The sequence below is a fragment of the Macaca fascicularis genome, chromosome 1, assembly GCF_037993035.2.
Source record: "Macaca fascicularis isolate 582-1 chromosome 1, T2T-MFA8v1.1".
Lineage (NCBI taxonomy): Eukaryota > Metazoa > Chordata > Mammalia > Primates > Cercopithecidae > Macaca > Macaca fascicularis.
This window is the reverse complement of record NC_088375.1, coordinates 198,494,086-198,511,217: the sequence shown is the minus strand read 5'-3', so window position 1 is coordinate 198,511,217 and position 17,132 is coordinate 198,494,086. Positions and strand designations below refer to the sequence as shown.

Sequence of the window (17,132 nt, the reverse complement as noted above, 5' to 3'; positions counted from 1 at the left end):
ACACCTGGCTGATTTTTGTATTTTTAGTAGAGACAGGGTTTCACCATGTTGGCCAGGCTGGTCTTGAATTCCTGACCTCAGGTGATCCACCTGCCTTGGCCTCCCAAAGTGCTGGGATTACAGGTGTGAGCCACCACGCCTGGCCATGCAGTTGAGTTTTCATGCCGTCTTAGGAACTAAGAGAAAAGGTAATGTTATTTTTGTCAGCAGAGGCACCACTGGCTAGAAACAAAAAGAATCTAGAATGTACACGTGTATGGAGGTGGTGGTGGTGGAAGTGTTAAGGTAATCAAATAATCAAAAATAATTTCCATTGGCCCTTGGAATGACTCTTGACATTCTCACTTGCAAAGGGGTAAGTTATGATCTGAGAATTTACTTCACACCAAATCAGGAAGCTATGCAGGGAAGATTCAATGTGGAGGTTTCCTTATCCCAAGCCTGTCCTGTAATTCCCTCTTCTGTCAGCTGTCCAGGAATTTAGCAGCTGAAAAGGAGTTATCCAGGGCACAATTTGGAGAGAATAAGAGGTAGGTAAAGGTGGTATTACTTTTCTGATTTTAATTTGGGTCTTTAAGATTAGGTATTATGCTAAATATATATTTTCTAAAATTTGCATTTGTCTTTCTATGGTTTCCTGTGGCTTGAGATGGTTCCAAAATGGACAGTGTGGTTCTATACTGAATGTAATCCAGAGTGACAAACCAGGCGGTTATAGACTAGATGGATGTGGATGAGGGAATCTGATCCAGTTTAGATCTGGGCATCTGGCTATCATGCTGAAGTCTATTCTCTCCTATTGGGATAGCTGAGGGAAGAAGTGAGTTTTACCTTTAAAAATTCTTAGAAGGGCTGGGTGCAGTTGCTCACATCTGTAATCCTAGCACTTTGGGAGGCCGAGGTGGGTGGACCACCTGAGGTCAGGAGTTCGAGACCAGCCTGACTAATATGACAAAACCCCATATTTACTAAGAAAATACAAAAATTAGCCAGGCATGGTGGTGCATGCCTGTAATGTCAGTTACTTGGGAGGCTAAAGCAGGAGAATTGCTTAAACCTGGGAGGTGGAGGTTGCAGTGAGCCGAGATTTTGCCACTGCACTCCATCCTGGGCGACAAAGCAAGACTCCGTCTAAAAAAAAAAAAAAAAAAAAAAGGTTAGAAGACTGGGCGTGGTGGCTCACACCTGTAATCCCAGCACTTTGGGAGGCTGAGCAGGAGAATCGCTTGAGATCAAGAGTTTGAGATCAGCCTGGGCAACATAGTGAGACCAGGTGTGATGGCACATGCCTGTAGTCCCAGCTATTCGGGAGGCTGAAGTGGGAGGATCGCTTGAGGAGGTCGAGGCTGCAGTGAGCTGTGATTGTGCCACTATACTTCAGCCTGGGTGACAGAATGAGACCCCATTTCAAAAATAAATAAAATAAAAATTGTTAGATACTTATGGGGACTATGGTGAAATGGGCCCATAGACTGTTCTTTTGGATAAACATAGACATTGATCCTTCTGCTGTTAAAGCTTGAAATTTGTATTTGTTTTATCTAAGTTCTTTTCTCAGGAAAGGACCTTCAGGCCTCTAAAAAATGGGATCAGAGAACTGAAACTCATCAGATAGGGGCACCAGATGCCCCCTTGCCCCTCCCTAGTTCTTATTTTCTTACACATTGTAACATTTCTTCCCTGCTATGTAAACCCCTAGTTTTAGTCAATCAGGGAGATGGATTTGAGACTGAGCTCCCATCTTCTCTGCAGCACCTGATGAAAGCCTTCTTCCTTGGCAATACTTATCTCAGGGATTGGCTTTCTGCGCGGTGAGCAGCAGGACCTAGACCAAACGCCTGGTGTTTCAGGAACAATGCGATGACTTTCTTCTTAGAATTCAGAGATAAATACATTTTCCTCCTTTTTTCTTCCTCCTCCGCTCTGAATTTTTATTACTTCTTTCTTCTGGGAGCCATTAACGTCCTTTGGTTTTTGGCTTTTCTACAGCATTGCTTTACTTAATCAACAGGGCATTCTAACACCCTAAGAACAAGAGTGGGATGGTTTGAAACTTAGTTGAGAAGAGGCTACAGTCACAGAAGAGCTGAAAGAGAGCAGATATACCCCAAAGCAGCGGGTGGAGGGCAGCCTGGGTAAGACTCCCATTCTCAGGTCCCGCCTGGGGCAGGGCCCAGGAAGCTATAAACTCGGGAACTTATCTGGGCAAGCTGAGTTTGAGTTCTTTTTCTTTTTTAATAGATGAGAGACCCTTGGTGAGGGTTAGTGAGTGGTCCAAGATGACATGGTGAATTGGGGGCAGGGATGGGGCCAGAGTGCAGTGTTGTGATTCTGACCATATGCCTTCCCCTTAAGTTCACTGGGTCTTGGTGAATTACATGCTTATGCCCCTTTGCCATGGTTTTAAATGAATACATGCGTTTTTAGTACTTTATCCATATTTTATGCAGAAAATAAAATCTTTTTAGAATTTTTATTTTTTTATTTTTGTTGAGATGGGGTCTCACTCTGTCACTCAGGCTAGGGTACAGTGGCACAATCATGGCTCGCTGCAGCCTCGACCTCCTACTTTTTATCTACTTTGCCTCCTACCGACTCCCATGCTTTCTCTCATAGTCCTGAACCACCATGCAAATAAACTTGCTTTTCTTAATATCTGTGCAAGTCTAGAGACATGAAACTCACAGATTGCCTCATCGTGGAGTTGTCATACCAGAGATCTGTATCTTGTTTATTTACTGATAGGACAGATACGTTTGAAATCGTCAGCATCGCTCTGGGATAGGTGGAGGGAGGAGGCTGCGGCTGCTTCTCGGCATCTCACGGCCCACCTCCAAGGCCCTGGGACACACTCAGAGCGGTGACATTCTGATATGTGACAGCAAGGTGGGAGCCGGACTCAAAACAGGTCAGAACTTTCCCATTCATCTGTCACCCAGTCAGGCTCCCCTGAATGGTGGCCAGATTGCTTAAAAGAGACTAAAACCAAAGGCACTTTGTACATCTGATGCAACAGGTGTTTTATAGCACAATATGCTTCTCCTCCCCAACAGACTTTTCCTGAGTATGTGGAGGGGGAGGGTGTCTTTATAGGTAAGGAAGTGTAACTTTGATGAGTAGGGAGCAATTAACATTTAATTGGTGATTTTTTTATTGAGATGGAGTTTCGCTCTTGTTGCCCAGGCTGGAGTGCAATGGCACGATCTTGGCTCACTGCAACCTCTGCCTCCCAGGTTCAAGCGATTCTCCTGCCTCAGCCTCCTGAGTAGCTGGGATTGCAGGCATGCACTACTAGGCCTAGCTAATTTTATATTTTTAATAGAAACGGGGTTTCTCCATGTTGGTCAGGCTGTTCTCGAACTCCTGACCTCAAGTGATCTGCCCACCTCAGCCTCCCAAAGTGCTAGGATTACAGGCATGAGCCACCATGCCCGGCCTTCACTGATTTACATTCTGTATCCAAAACCTTTGCCTTTGGAAAAGCCAAACGGCAGCTTCCGTTACATGGAATTAATCACCAGGAGAATTGCTTGAAAATGGTGATTCCATTACATTCTAGAATGATGTTCACCTTGATCTGTCCCAGGTGTGGGGATGGAGAGGTTCCTGTAGTTGGCCCAATCTAAGGCAATGACCAGCTCAACTTAGTTTCTCTCCAGCCTTTTGGCATTCTGGATATTCCTTCCATAGGATTTAATGGGTCTGAACATGCCAGTTACTCAAGCCCGGGAGGGAGCCTATGGCAGAGGGCTGCCACGCCTTTCTGAAGCAATAACGGCAGCCCTGGCTGGAGACATTTTACATGGATTCCAGTGAGACCTGGCCTCCTGCTGCATCCTGCAAAGTCCACTCCTGCCCAGGGAAGCGGCTCAGCGGGAAAGCAGAAGGGAAAGGCGCATACCACATGTGCCTCCCATGCACCCAACCTAGGGTACTGCTTGGTGACTCACGGTGACCCAGAGGAGACAGATGTCACAGCACATCCTGCTGGGCATCTTTAGAAGACAAGCACACTCAGGGGTAGAGGAAGACCCTGGGGGTAAGGAGTACATGTCATGCTGAAAAGAAGAAAATATTCTCTTGGTATACATCTCAGTATGGGATAAACTGACACCGCATGGATAGATGGACGTGCGGGGAAGTACAGACGCTGGCATGTCCTGCCTGGGGCCAGCTGAGTGTTCCCCGCCGTGGCCTTGCTTACCCTGCCTCTGAGGTTACAGTTCCTAGTGCGCCAGGGTGAAAAGGGTCTTCTACACGGAGCCCTCACTGTTTATGGCAACTGCCTGGAACAGTCTTTGATTTCAAACTTGCCTACAGGCAGAATGTATCCCAGAAAACTGAGTATTTTGTTAATGTTTACATGCCTTTGTAGATCCCCACAGGAAAGCTAAAATAGTAATCCTGAAAATGACAGCAGGGGTGACCCCTTACCCACTTTGGGGCCCAAACCTATGGCTCAGGAGGCTTTCGGTGGTTGCCACAGAATTAAGAATAAAATGGGAAAGGTCACGTTTAAAAGTCAGAATGTATTTCACTGAAAATATGTGTATGTGTGTGCTTTCAAGAGTGAGTGCTCCCCGAGGGAGGCTCACACAGTTCCTTACAACATAAACAAGAACTAGACGTAATGGCTTCACTCAGTAGAAAACTAGCAGCATCATTTTGGGCCATGGGGCATTCCCCAGGGATCACCATCCAGCAGCCTCTCCCTGGGGGCAGAAGACGCCTGGTCAGAACAGCTATAACTCATCCATCATGGCGAGCAAATCGTCCCCCTTGCTGGTGCTCAGCCTTGGCTGCTCCATGATCTCAAACTCCCCCATGATTCGAGCCAGCTCCTCGCTCCGTTGCTGGTCCTATGAGGGAAATGAGAGGTAAAAGGGCATGAAGAGGCTGTGCTGGCAGAGGCCGCCTCTTTGTGCAGTAGGCTCTTAGTTTGTTGTCCCACCACTGATATGTTTCAGTTGTGCACCTGTTTGTCAGAAAAGGGACTGTAGTTACAGGCTGATCAGAGAGAAGAAGGGGGTCTTTTTTTTTTTTTTTCTTAATCAACATGTATGTAACCAAGCATCCCTGGCTGCTCCAGAATGGCAGATGGGTATAGTGAAGAAACAACTTTAATTTGAGCAGAGGGAATGACAACACAGCACTTAACAGCTATATTGTAGCCTGAGTCTTGCTTGAAAAAGAGGGTCTCTGAAGTTCAACATTACGTAAGATGCGGAAGGGAGGAAGGGAGGCCGGGTGCGGTGGCTCACCTCTGTAATCCCAGCACTTTGGGAGGCCGAGGTGGGTGGATCACTTGAGGTCAGGAGTTCAAGACCAGCCTGGCCAACTTGGTGAAACCCCAGCTCTACTAAAAAAAAAAAAAAAAAGGCCGGGCGCGGTGGCTCACGCCTGTAATCCCAGCACTTTGGGAGGTCGAGACGGGCGGATCACGAGGTCAGGAGATTGAGACCATCCTGGCTAACACGGTGAAACCCCGTCTCTACTAAAAATACAAAAAACTAGCCGGGCGTGGTGGCGGCGCCTGTAGTCCCAGCTACTCGGGAGGCTGAGGCAGAATGGCGTGAACCCGGGGGGCGGAGCTTGCAGTGAGCCGAGATCGCGCCACTGCACTCCAGCCTGGGTGACAGAGCGAGACTCCGTCTCAAAAAAAAAAAAAAAAAAAAAAAAAAAAAAAAAAAAAAAAAAAATTTAGCTGGGCATAGTGGCGGCACCTGTAATCCAAACTACTTGGCAGGTTGAAGTGTGAGAATTATTTAAACCTGGGAGGTGGAGGTTGCGGTGAGCTGAGATTGAGCCACTGCACTTCACCTGGGTGACACCTGTCTCAAAAAAAAAAAAAAAAAGATGAGGAAGGGAATAAGATTGGACCCTGTGTAATCCCCTGTACGTACCTGAGTGGCTTGTATGTTGATAACTTCATAGGATAACTCTTCTGGCCTGGTTAGCGCTGCTTGTCTGGATGAGATAGTAAAGAAAAGGGGTACAAGGTTAGGGTTCTCTCCCTGCCAGCATGGCAAACTGGCTCTTGATAAGTTGGCAGCCTATATTTTCTGCCTCATCTTCTGCCATTTCTCTTGAACTTTCTACCCCATCTCCCACCAATGTACCCTATGATCTAGAAAGTCAAGTTCTTTTATATCTCTGTGACTTTGCTCATTATAAACCCTGCCAAGGATGTTTCCTCCCTTCCTCTGCTTGGCAAACTCCAAGACCTAGATCAAATGCCAACTCCTTCAATCTGCCAGTGCAGAGTCAGTCACTGTCCTCAATTAGAGCATTCATGACACGGCACTGAAATAACTTATGTACGTACATGTTTGCTCTCCCACTAAGCTGAGAGCTTCCTGAGGACAGGCTCTAGGTCTTACACTCCATCTTTGCATCCCCAGGACTTTACATAGTACTGGTCACACAGAAGTAAACAAAAGAAGTTATTAGTAGTTCAATGAATGGGAAATAGAAGGTGACACTCACGCCAAATACTTGGTTTTGAGGAGGATCACATGAGATAATGCTTGAAAAAGTGCTCTGTAAACTGTAAAGCACTATAAATCACCGTGGGTGATTTACTATTGTTATTGGTTTTGGGTGATACTGTCAAACACAGGGAAATCAAGCTCCAACTTCACTCTGGTTTCTTAACACACTGCCTTAATCTGGTCATCCTGGCTTCTAACACTGCTTATTCAGCTGTGCTCTGATAAGTAAAACATTATAACTCTTTTTTGTTTTCTTGATTATTATTTTTTAGAGACAGGGTGTTGCTCTGTCTCCTAGACTGAATGCAGTGGCACGATCACAGCTTGCTTAACCTTAAACTCCTGGGCTCAAGTGATCCTTCCGCCTCAACCTCCTGGGTGGCTGGGACTACAGGTGCGCACCATCACACCATCTCTGGGTTGTTTTGTTTTTTTTTTTTGACATGGAGTCTTGCTGTGTCTCCCAGACTGGAGTGCAATGGCGCAGTCTTGGCTCACCTGCCTCAGCCTCCCGAGTAGCTGGGATTACAGGCACGTGCCACCATACCCAGCTAATTTTTTGTATTTATTTATTTTTTTTTAGTAGAGACGGGGTTTCACCATGTTAGCCAGGATGGTCTCGACCTCCTGACCTCGTGATCTGCCTGCCTTGGCCTCCCAAAGTGCTGGGATTACAGGTGTGAGCCACGGTGCCCGGCTGCATCTCTTTTTTTGAATGACTCCGGAAGGTTCAGGCCATTTCATCCTGGTATGGATGGGCTATTTAACTAGATTATTAACTTTGTTGGTATTTTGTTTGTGATATTTACACAAATATTTATAAGTGCCACCGGTTTGTAATGGTCATTTTGGGTTCTTGTTACATTTGGGATATTTATATGTCTTTAACGAAACAGGTTTAAAACATACTCCTCTTCTTCATCGGTGGTAAAGAGATTCAACCGGAATCCAGGCTCAGGGCCACTGGGTTTCTTAATCTCCATCCCTCCCATCAGCCTGGCCAAGAAATTCAGCTCTTCTTTAGCAAGAGGGTTTGGAGCAATGCTTTCCTGCAGAAACAATTGCATGATTTTTAGCCACAGGAAGGCAATCACATTTCCTGCTAAAACCTCAGAGACACAGGTAGGTATTATAAAATAAGGTGAAACAATTGCTATTTAAATTATTTCTAGGTCCAAATAAAGTGTAGAAAGCAGGCTTAACCAAAAGAAAAACAATCACATCAGAAGCAGAGGGAATGTAGCAACTTTGCAAACCAGAGATTTTCATACTGTCCGCATAAGTGGAAGCCCCAGGGATCCACATTTCTCCTCTCACTACCTTCCTCCTTGAAGAAGTGTATGGCTTCCTTTTCTGTCAATCGGGTTTCCTCAGTATTTACAAGTCGCCTCAGTCCAGTCTCCTTCCAGAGGCGCTGCCACACTGCCCTCAGGTGGTGATGGCCGGGAACACACCCGCAAGTCCATTCCCTCCTCTCTCAGTTCTCACCCTGCCTCATCCTGCACCCCTCTTCCTTCTAGCCTGGCCTCCCCTGTTCTGCCTCTCCCCTCACTCCGCCACTAGTTAACTAAATGCAGTTTTCGTCTCATTTCTCCCTGGCTTGAAACAAACCCCTCTGCTTCCTTTCGAAAGAACAAAGCCCAAATAGTTTATGCCCCTTCCTGGTCAGGCCTCAGTGTCCCTGTCCAGGTGAGTCTCTGCCAGCAAGCCTCCATGATGCTGTGATCCATTACGTAAGCCTCATGGGAGACGCTGCCATCCTCCTCCCGGGAACACTCTTGCTCCTCTGTCACCTTGGTCTGTGTGCTCATTTCTCTCTCTCTGCTGTTTCATAGTTTACCTACTCTACAGCCCCACTTCAATATCCCTGCCTCTGAAACGCCTTCTTGATCCCTGTGATCCCTGTCCACTGGACAGACGTGAGTTCCTCTGTTACAGCACTTTGTTCAGGATCCCCAGCCAGCCCTTCCTCCACCTCATTTTAGTTGTTTGTTTCGCTGTCTTTCCCAGGGTACCAGAGGCCCCTTCAGGATGGGACCACATCTACGTCAGCTTCGTGTCCCTGGGTCCCCAGCCCATAGAAGCAGTTTAATAAATGTTTGCTGAATAATTTAATATTCTGTGATCTCTCCTACAGCTAGGTGGGAGCTAGTTCAGTGAAAACTTGTAAGGATGGAATTCAGAGAAACTAAAACCCCCGACTCTGACTTAGCTACTGTGGTGCTGTAGGGGGAAACGTTACAAAGAAATGTTTTAATGATCAGAATACACACGAGTGCTGACGTCAGCAATCATGGACCTAATGGCACTGGTACTCTGCTATTGCATATGTCCTGGTGGGTGGTTCCTCTTAATTATGGTGGCTGAGCCAAGCCTAAAATTACCTAATTAGTGAGATCACTGGAAGTCTCCATGAAAAGCTACAATTAAAACCTGTGTACTCATAAGGTGGAAGGGAGAAGATTGAAAACAAGGGAAATGTTGGCTAGATCCAAAATCTAAAGCGATCCCACCTCTCTTTATGTAGACTTCTGTATCTAGAGAGAAGCTGTGAGAGTAGGCAAGGAAGGCAGAAGCTCACCTGGGTCCGTGAGGCTAAGTTCTTTGATGATCCAGACATATGGGTTTCCACAGGCCGATTCACGCTGTACCTGGTGTGTCAACAGAAAATGGTGACATTATCCAGCCCCTTTCCCCGGACCTCCCTCTAACTTGTAAGCATAGTTTGTAGCTTTTATTCTGAGACATTAAATAGCATCCAGAAAGGTGCTGTGGGTACAGAATGCAATGGGTGAGTGAGTGATAACCCCTCACATTTCACTTCTTCCCAAAGAAAAACACCCGGGGAGACTGGGTGGCAATGCCTCCTCTTGTGAAGAGTAACATGCATCACTGAAAAGACATGCAGCTTTACAGAAAGGGTAAGTCTTTCTGGATTTCCACTGCAACACAGATTTTGGCTAGTTCTCTTCCATGGCTATGGAACATCATGTATCTTTTCATTCTGCTGAGTTGCCTTATGTTTGGCGTTCTTGGGTGCCCTTTGAAATGTCAGGCCTCTGTATGCAGTGTACCTAAGGGGAAATTACTCCTATTGTCGGCAGGATTTTCATAACAGAAGTCAGGCTGCTTTTTTTAATGAAGTGACCTCCCTTGGACTTGAATTCACTCAGAGAAGAATTTGCTTACATGTTAGTTCCCAGTTTCAGGACTCGGTCTCCATAAAGTTCAAAAGAACCTTCTTTGGGTGCAGGGACATAGTTTCCACCATGCTTGAATTCTATCCTCTTCACTTCTTCACCTTTGTTGTTGAACATTCTACAATACAAAGTATGACATGATGGAATGCTCTCCAAGCTTAGGTAGTCCTGGAGGCTTCTTTATTCTTTGTACTACAGAACAAAAAGGAATACATACTCTCCTTCAAGATAAAGGTGCTGGTTGTAATAATAATAATGATAATAATACAATAATAATATTTATTGAGCATATGTATACGCCAATTGCTTTGTAAGCACGTTAGATCACTGTTATCTTATTCATCCACACAGTAACCATTTAACAGATGAGGAAATCAGTCTTGGGGAACTGGGTAACTTGCCTCAAGTCCCTCTGCTAAGCGACAAGGCGGGGATTAGAACCTGACTTTTTCAATAGCTATTTTACTAAAGAAAGAGAAGGGCTGGAGGCCGGGCGTGGTGGCTCACGCCTGTAATTTTGGGAGGCTGAGGCGGGTGGATCAACCGAGGTCAGGAGTTCGAGACCAGACTGACCAATGTGCAGAAACCCCATCTCTACTAAAAATACAAAATTAGCCAGACGTGCTGGTGCATGTGTATAATCCCAGCAGCTACTCGGGAGGCTGAGGCAGGAGTATCACTTGAACCCAGGAGGCGGAGGTTGCAGTAAGCTGAGATGGCGCCATTGCACTCCAGCCTGGGCAACAACAGCGAAACTCTGTCTCAAACAAAAAGAGAGAGAAGGGCTGGGCGGACCACGAGCGGCTCAGCAGTGCGGCGTTCTGTCTGCGGCCCATGTGCATTTCCTAGCACCCCAAACATAGCTCTGACCATTGTTGAGAATTCACCTGATGAGTCCGGGAACTTCAGTTCCCCAGGGAACAGGCCCGGACACCGGCAACACGAAGCGACCATTATTATTCTGAACTTTGTCCTTTAGAAACATGGATACCTGGAAAAAAATACATTTATTGTCATTTTTCTTGGTATATTTTCATAGACATCAATATTCTGAGGGTGAAAAGTGTGTAATGGTTTGGGGACATTACCTATGAGTTTATAACAATAAGAAGGGAGAGGCTGGGTGCAGTGGCTCACTCCTGTAATCCCAGCACTTTGAGAGGCTGAGGCAGGCGATCATGAGGTTGGGAGATGGAGACCATCCTGGCTAACACGGTGAAACCCCGTCTCTACTAAAAATACAAAAAATTAGCTGGGTGTGGTGGCGGGTGCCTGCCTGTAGTCCCAGCTACTTTGGAGGCTGAGGCTGGGGAACCACTTGAACCTGGAAAGTGGAGGTTGCAGTGAGCCAAGATCGTGCCATTGCACTCCAGCCTGGGCAACAAAGTGAGACTCCATCTCAAAAAAAAAAAAAAAGGGGGAGAAAAAAATTACACTTGCAGAGTTAACTGTATTTTAACAAACAGAACTATTTTTTTTTGAGACAGGGACTACTTTGTCACCCAGGCCGGACTGCAGTGGTACGATCTTGCCTCCCTGCCACCTCAGCCCCCCAGCTCACGTGATCCTCCTGTCTTAGCCCCCCAAGTAGCTGGGACCATAGGTGTGAGCCATGGTGCCCAGCGAATTTTTTTTCTTTTTTTTTTTTTGAGATGGAGTCTCACCCAGGCTGGAGTGCGGTGGCGTGACCTCGGCTCACTGCAAGCTCTGCCTCCCAGGTTCATGCCATTCTCCTGCCTCAGCCTCCAGAGTAGCTGGGACTACAGGCGCCCACCACCACGCCTGGCTAATTTTTTTGTATTTTTAGTGGAGACGGGGTTTCACCATGTTAGCCAGGATGGTCTCGATCTCCTGACCTCGTGATCCGCCCACCTTGGCCTCCCAAAGTGCTAGGATTACAGGCGTGAGCCACTGCGCCCGGCCTGCCTGGCTAATTTTTATATTTTTTTGTAGAGATGGGGTTTCGCCATGTTGGCCAGGCTTAAACTCCTGAGCTCAAGTGATCTGCCTGCCTCGGCCTCCCATAGTGCTGGGATTACAGGCATGAGCCACCATGCTCAGCTACAAACAGAACTACTTTTGAGCAGCGCAGCAAACCTTCCAGGTGAGTCATATTACTCCCATTTTATAGACGCGAAAGCTAAAGTAGAGAGTGAAGTGACTTGCCCAAAGAGAGCAGTAAGAGGCAGGGCCAGGATTCAAAATCAAGGGTGACTCCAAATTCCACCCCTATTCCTTGGTTCCCTGCTTACTTTCCATGCAGCTGCAGGCCTTGAGCTGTAAGAACCTCATATGGCCACTTTCTAGATGAGGCAGCTCAGAGGTTAAGACACCTCCTCAAGGTCAGCCAGCTGGTAAGGGGCAGAGCTGAGGATTCAAACTCCTGTGATTCTGACTTTGGAGCCCGAGCCTTATCCACATGCTGGACTAGAAAGGAGGATGGGGCTGGGGCAGGGGGATCCAGCTGGCATTTAAGTTTGAGGGTCTTTTATGTGACTGAAAACACGTTACACTTATTCCTTCTCCTGGGTTTGTGTACTCTGTATAGAGGTTTCGGTCACTCACAGATTAAATCTCATAAAGATTGTAGCAGTTAATCAGTTTTACTGGGTCTTGGCTTCCCTATCTGTAAAATAAGAGATGAGCTCGAAGATCTCTTCAACTCTAATATTCTAAAGTTTATATTAGTGATATAATCAAGAATAAGCATCTTAGGCTGGGTGTGGTAGTTCACGCCTGTAATCCCAGCACTTTGGGAGGCCGAGGCAGGTGGATCACTTGAGGTCAGGAGTTCAAGACCAGCCTGGCCAACATGGTGAAACCCTGTCTCTACTAAAAATACAAAAAATTAGCCGGGCATTGTGGTGTGTGCCTGTAATCCCAGCTACTCAGGAGGCTGAGGCAGAAGAATTGCTTGAACCCAGGAGGTGGAGGCTGCAGTGAGCTGAGATCATGCCACTGCACTCCAGCCTGGGCAAGAGAGCAAGACTCCATCTCAATAAACAAATAAATAAATTTTAATAATTCTAATACAGAGTTATTATTAGAAAAGCCTTTTTTTTTTTTTTTTTTGAGATGGAGTCTTGCTGTGTTCCCCAGGATGGAATGCAGTGGTGCAATCACAGCTCATTGCAACCTCGACGTCCCAGGTTCAGGTGATCCTCCCACCTCAGCCTCCTGAGTAGCTGAGACTACAGGTGTGTGCCACCATGCTCGGCAAATTTTTTGTAGAGACGGGGTTTTACCATGTTACCCAGGATGGTCTCAAACTCCTGGGCTCAAGTATTTGGCCTGCCTGGGCTTCCTAAAGTGCTAGGATTGCAGGTGTGAGCCACTGCACCTGACCAGGAAAGGCTTTTCTATTTTTTTTTTTTTTTGGTTTTTGAGACGGCATCTCACTCTTTCGCCCAGGCTGGAGTGCAGTGGTGTGATCTCGGCTCACTGCAACCTCCGCCTCCTGGGTTCAAGAGGTTCTCCTGCCTCAGCCTTCCAAGTAGTTGGGACTACAGGCGTACACCACCACGCCCAGCTAATTTTTGTATTTTCAGTAGAGACGGGGTTTCACCATGTTGGCCAGGATGGTCTTGATCTCTTGACCTTGTGATCCGCCTGCCTCAGCCTCCCAAAGTGCTGTGATTACAGGCGTGAGCCGCTGTGCCCAGCTGAAAGCCTTTTCATTATAATGAATTTTATCTTGTGGGAACTGGGAAATCAATATGGCTGTTTATGTTACTACCAATCCATAAAACAATACCCAAATATGCAGCCCTGATAACAATATGACACGAAATTTTTAATATTTCAAAATTGTTATTTTAAATTTAATGAAAAACTTAATCTTATCTGTACTTTCATTTTTTATTTTAATCAGTGACAGAGATCTTAATTTATATTGATGTTATTATTGCTTCATCCATAGCAAATACAATTCTTCATGAGAGTTAAAAATAAGGCCGGGTGCCGTGGCTCACACCTGTAATCCCAGCACTTTGGGAGGCTGAGGCAGGTGGATTGCCTGAGGTCAGGAGTTCGAGACCAGTCTGGCCAACATGGTGAAACCCCGTCTCTACTAAAAATACAAAAAAATTAGCCAGATGTGGTGACAGGCACCTGTAATCCCAGCTACTCAGGAGGCTGAGGCAGGGGAATTGCTTGAACCAGGGAGGTGAACGTTGCAGTGAGCCAAAATGGTGCCACTGCACTCCAGCCTGGGTGACAAAGCGAGACTCCATCTCAAAAGACAAAAAACAAAAAAACCCAAACAATAACAACAACAACAAAAAGAAAAATGAAAAATTTGGCATCAGAATTGAAATCTATTTATCTTCCTTTGTCCATGGAAGGGAAATACAATAAGGCACTAAATATAATGAATTTCTTCCCCTTTTTTAAAATTTTATTTTGCCCAGGTACAAAACTCAAAAGTCTCAAAAGGGTATACATAAGGGAAAGTCAGCCTCTCTCCTTCTCCTGTCCTCCATATAGTTCCCCACTCCCGGAAGGCAACACTGTGACCAGTTTCTTGCATATGCTTCCAGAAGCACTCTCTCTATGTATGTATAAACAAATACATATATGTTACATATGCTGTTTCAGTTAATCCTCCCAACAAAATTAGGTATTATAATTTTCATTTTTCAGATGAAGAAACTAAGACTTAAGAGAAGTTATTTGCCCAAGGTCATGGGGCTAGTCCTATAGTTGGGATTCATTTTCTTAATTAAACATTTTTTTTTTTAAATTTTGGCCGGGCATGGTGGCTCACACCTGTAATCCCAGCACTTTGGGAGGCTGAGGCGGGCGGATCACCTGAGGTCAGGAGTTTGAGACTAGCCTGGCTAACATGGTGAAATCCCATCTCTACTAAAAATACAAAAATTAGCTGGGCATGGTGGCAGGCGCCTGTAATCTCAGCTGCCTGGGAGGCTGAGGCAGGAGAATAGCTTGAACCCAGGAGGTGGAGGTTGCAGTGAGCCAAGATCGTGCCACTGCATTCCAGACAGAGTGAGACTCTGTATCAAAAACAAAACATTTTATTTTAAGGACAGAGTCTAACTATATTGCCCAGGATGGTCTTGAACTCCTGGGCTCAAGTGATCTTCCTGCCTCAATATCCCAAGTAGTTCGGACTATAGGCACTCACCACTGTGCCTAGCTCTGGAGTTGAGATTCAAAGAGAAAGGTGAAGCTGGGCGCAGCAGCTCACACTTGTAATCCCAGGAATTTGAGAGGCCAAGGCAGGCAGATTACTACAGCCCAGGAGTTCAAGACCATCCTGGGCAACATAGCAAGATTCTGTCTCCACAAAAAATACAAAAAATTAACCAGGTGTGGTGGCATGCTCCTGTAGTCCCAGCTGAGTAACTGGGTGGACTGAGAGGACTAAGAGGCTGAGGTGGAAGGTCACTTGAGCCCAGGAGGTTGAGGCTGCAGTGAGCCATGATTGTGCCACCATATTCCAGTCTGGGCGACAAAATGATAACCTGTCTCAGAAAATAAAAAAAAGAGAGAAACACGTCTGGCTCCAGAGCCTGGGCTTGTTTTACCATATCATACCATCTTTCCCACATCAGTTGGTTAAATTGTGGCAAGAAACAAAGCCCTGTCCAAGAGAGACAGATCAAAATTCAGAAGCTCAGATTTTTTTTTTTTTTTTTTTTTTGGAAACATGGTCTCACTCTGACACCTGGTCTGAATCATGGATCCACCATGGCTCACTGCAGCCGTCCTCCCATTTCAGCCTCCTGAGTAACTGGGACTATAGACGTGCACCACGATGCCTGGCTAATTTTTGTTTTTATAGATGGGGTTTTACCATGTTGACCAGGCTTCAGAAATGTGTTTTTATTTTATTTCTATCTTTTTTTTTTTTTTTTTTTTTGAGACGGAGTCTCGCTATGTCGCCCAGGGTGGAGTGCAGTGGCCGGATCTCAGCTCACTGCAAGCTCCGCCTCCCGGGTTTTTACGCCATTCTCCTGCCTCAGCCTCCCGAGTAGCCGGGACTACAGGCGCCCACCACCTCGCCCGGCTAGTTTTTTGTATTTTTTAGTAGAGACGGGGTTTCACCGTGTTAGCCAGGATGGTCTCGAACTCCTGACCTCGTGATCCGCCCGTCTCGGCCTCCCAAAGTGCTGGGATTACAGGCTTGAGCCACCGCGCCCGGCCTCTTTTTTTTTTTTTTTTTTTTTTGAGGCGGAGTCTCGCTCTGTAGCCCGGGCTGGAGTGCAGTGGCCGGATCTCAGCTCACTGCAAGCTCCGCCTCCCAGGTTTGCGCCATTCTCCTGCCTCAGCCTCCCGAGTAGCTGGGACTACAGGCGCCCGCCACCTCGCCCGGCTAGTTTTTTGTATTTTTTTAGTTGAGACGGGGTTTCACCGTGTTAGCCAGGATGGTCTCGAACTCCTGACCTCGTGATCCGCCCGTCTCGGCCTCCCAAAGTGCTGGGATTACAGGCTTGAGCCACCGCGCCCGGCCTCTTTTTTTTTTTTTTTTTAGACAGGGTCTCAGCCCAGGCTGGAGCACAGTACCATGATTTTTTTTTTTTTTTTTTTTTTTTTTTTGAGATGGAGTCTTGCTCTGTCGCCCAGGCTAGAGTGCAGTGGCGCGATCTCGGCTCACTGCCACCTCTACCTCCCAGGTTCAAGCGATTCTCCTGCCTTAGCCTCCCGAGTAACTGGGATTACAGACGCCTGGCTAATTTTTGTATTTTTAGTAGAGATGGGGTTTCACCGTGTTGGCCAGGCTGGTCTCAAACTCCTGACCACATGATCCACCCACCTCGGCCTCCCAAAGTGCTGGGATAACAGGCATGAGCCACTGCGCCCCGCCTATTAGCATGATCTTGGCTCAGTGCAGCCTTGACCTCTTGGGCTCCCAAATATCTGGGAATACAGACATGCACTACCATGCCCAGTTTATTTTGTATTTTTGGTAGAGAGGGGGTTTGTCAGGTTGCCCAGGCTGGTTTCAAACTCCTGTGCTCAAGTGATCCATCCACCTTGGCCTCCCAAAGTGCTAGGATTACAGGCGTGAGCCACTGTGCCTGGCTAGAAAATGTGTTTTTAAAAGTTATGGTGTAGAACTGCCTGGCTATGTAGGCATGGCAGGAGGAGAGTGGCCCAGTTGGGAAGTGTGGCCCAGTTGGGAAGCATAGCCCACAAGAGTATGACGACCTGAGCCAGGATGGTGGTAATAGGGATGGAGAGGAAGGTGTGCCAGGGCACGGTGGCTCACACCTATAATCCTAGCACTTTGAGAGACTGAGGGAGGAAGATCACTTGAGCCCAAGAGTTAGAGACCAGCCTGGGAAATATAGTAAGACACTGTCTCAATAAAAAAGGAAATGAGGGTGTAGATATTGACAAGGCTGACTCTATGGGTCTTTTTTCTTTTTTGAGACGGATTCTCCCTCTGTTGCCCAAGCTGGAGTGCAGTGGTGCGATC

At 46.6% G+C, this 17,132-nt stretch overlaps 1 protein-coding gene and 1 non-coding gene across 6 annotated transcripts in view; both read right to left on the bottom strand.

Moving 5' to 3' along the window:
* Positions 1–4,509: 4,509 nt before the first annotated feature.
* OSCP1 (organic solute carrier partner 1) overlaps positions 4,510–17,132 on the bottom strand; it is a 32,911-nt gene continuing 20,288 nt past the window's right edge. For all 5 annotated transcript variants that reach the window (XM_005543951.4, XM_005543952.4, XM_005543949.4 and 2 more), the window contains 6 exons: positions 10,579–10,682; positions 9,681–9,809; positions 9,073–9,142; positions 7,401–7,540; positions 5,904–5,967; positions 4,510–4,859 (listed from right to left, as the gene is read on the bottom strand). In XM_005543951.4, coding sequence (XP_005544008.1) covers positions 4,743–4,859; positions 5,904–5,967; positions 7,401–7,540; positions 9,073–9,142; positions 9,681–9,809; positions 10,579–10,682 — 624 coding nt within the window. In that variant the 3' untranslated portion in view covers positions 4,510–4,742. The remainder of the gene's footprint in view (positions 4,860–5,903; positions 5,968–7,400; positions 7,541–9,072; positions 9,143–9,680; positions 9,810–10,578; positions 10,683–17,132) is intronic.
* LOC123571072 (small nucleolar RNA SNORA63) lies at positions 5,057–5,185 on the bottom strand. The gene has a single exon (XR_006695245.2). It is a non-coding gene; the product is annotated as a small nucleolar RNA SNORA63 (small nucleolar RNA).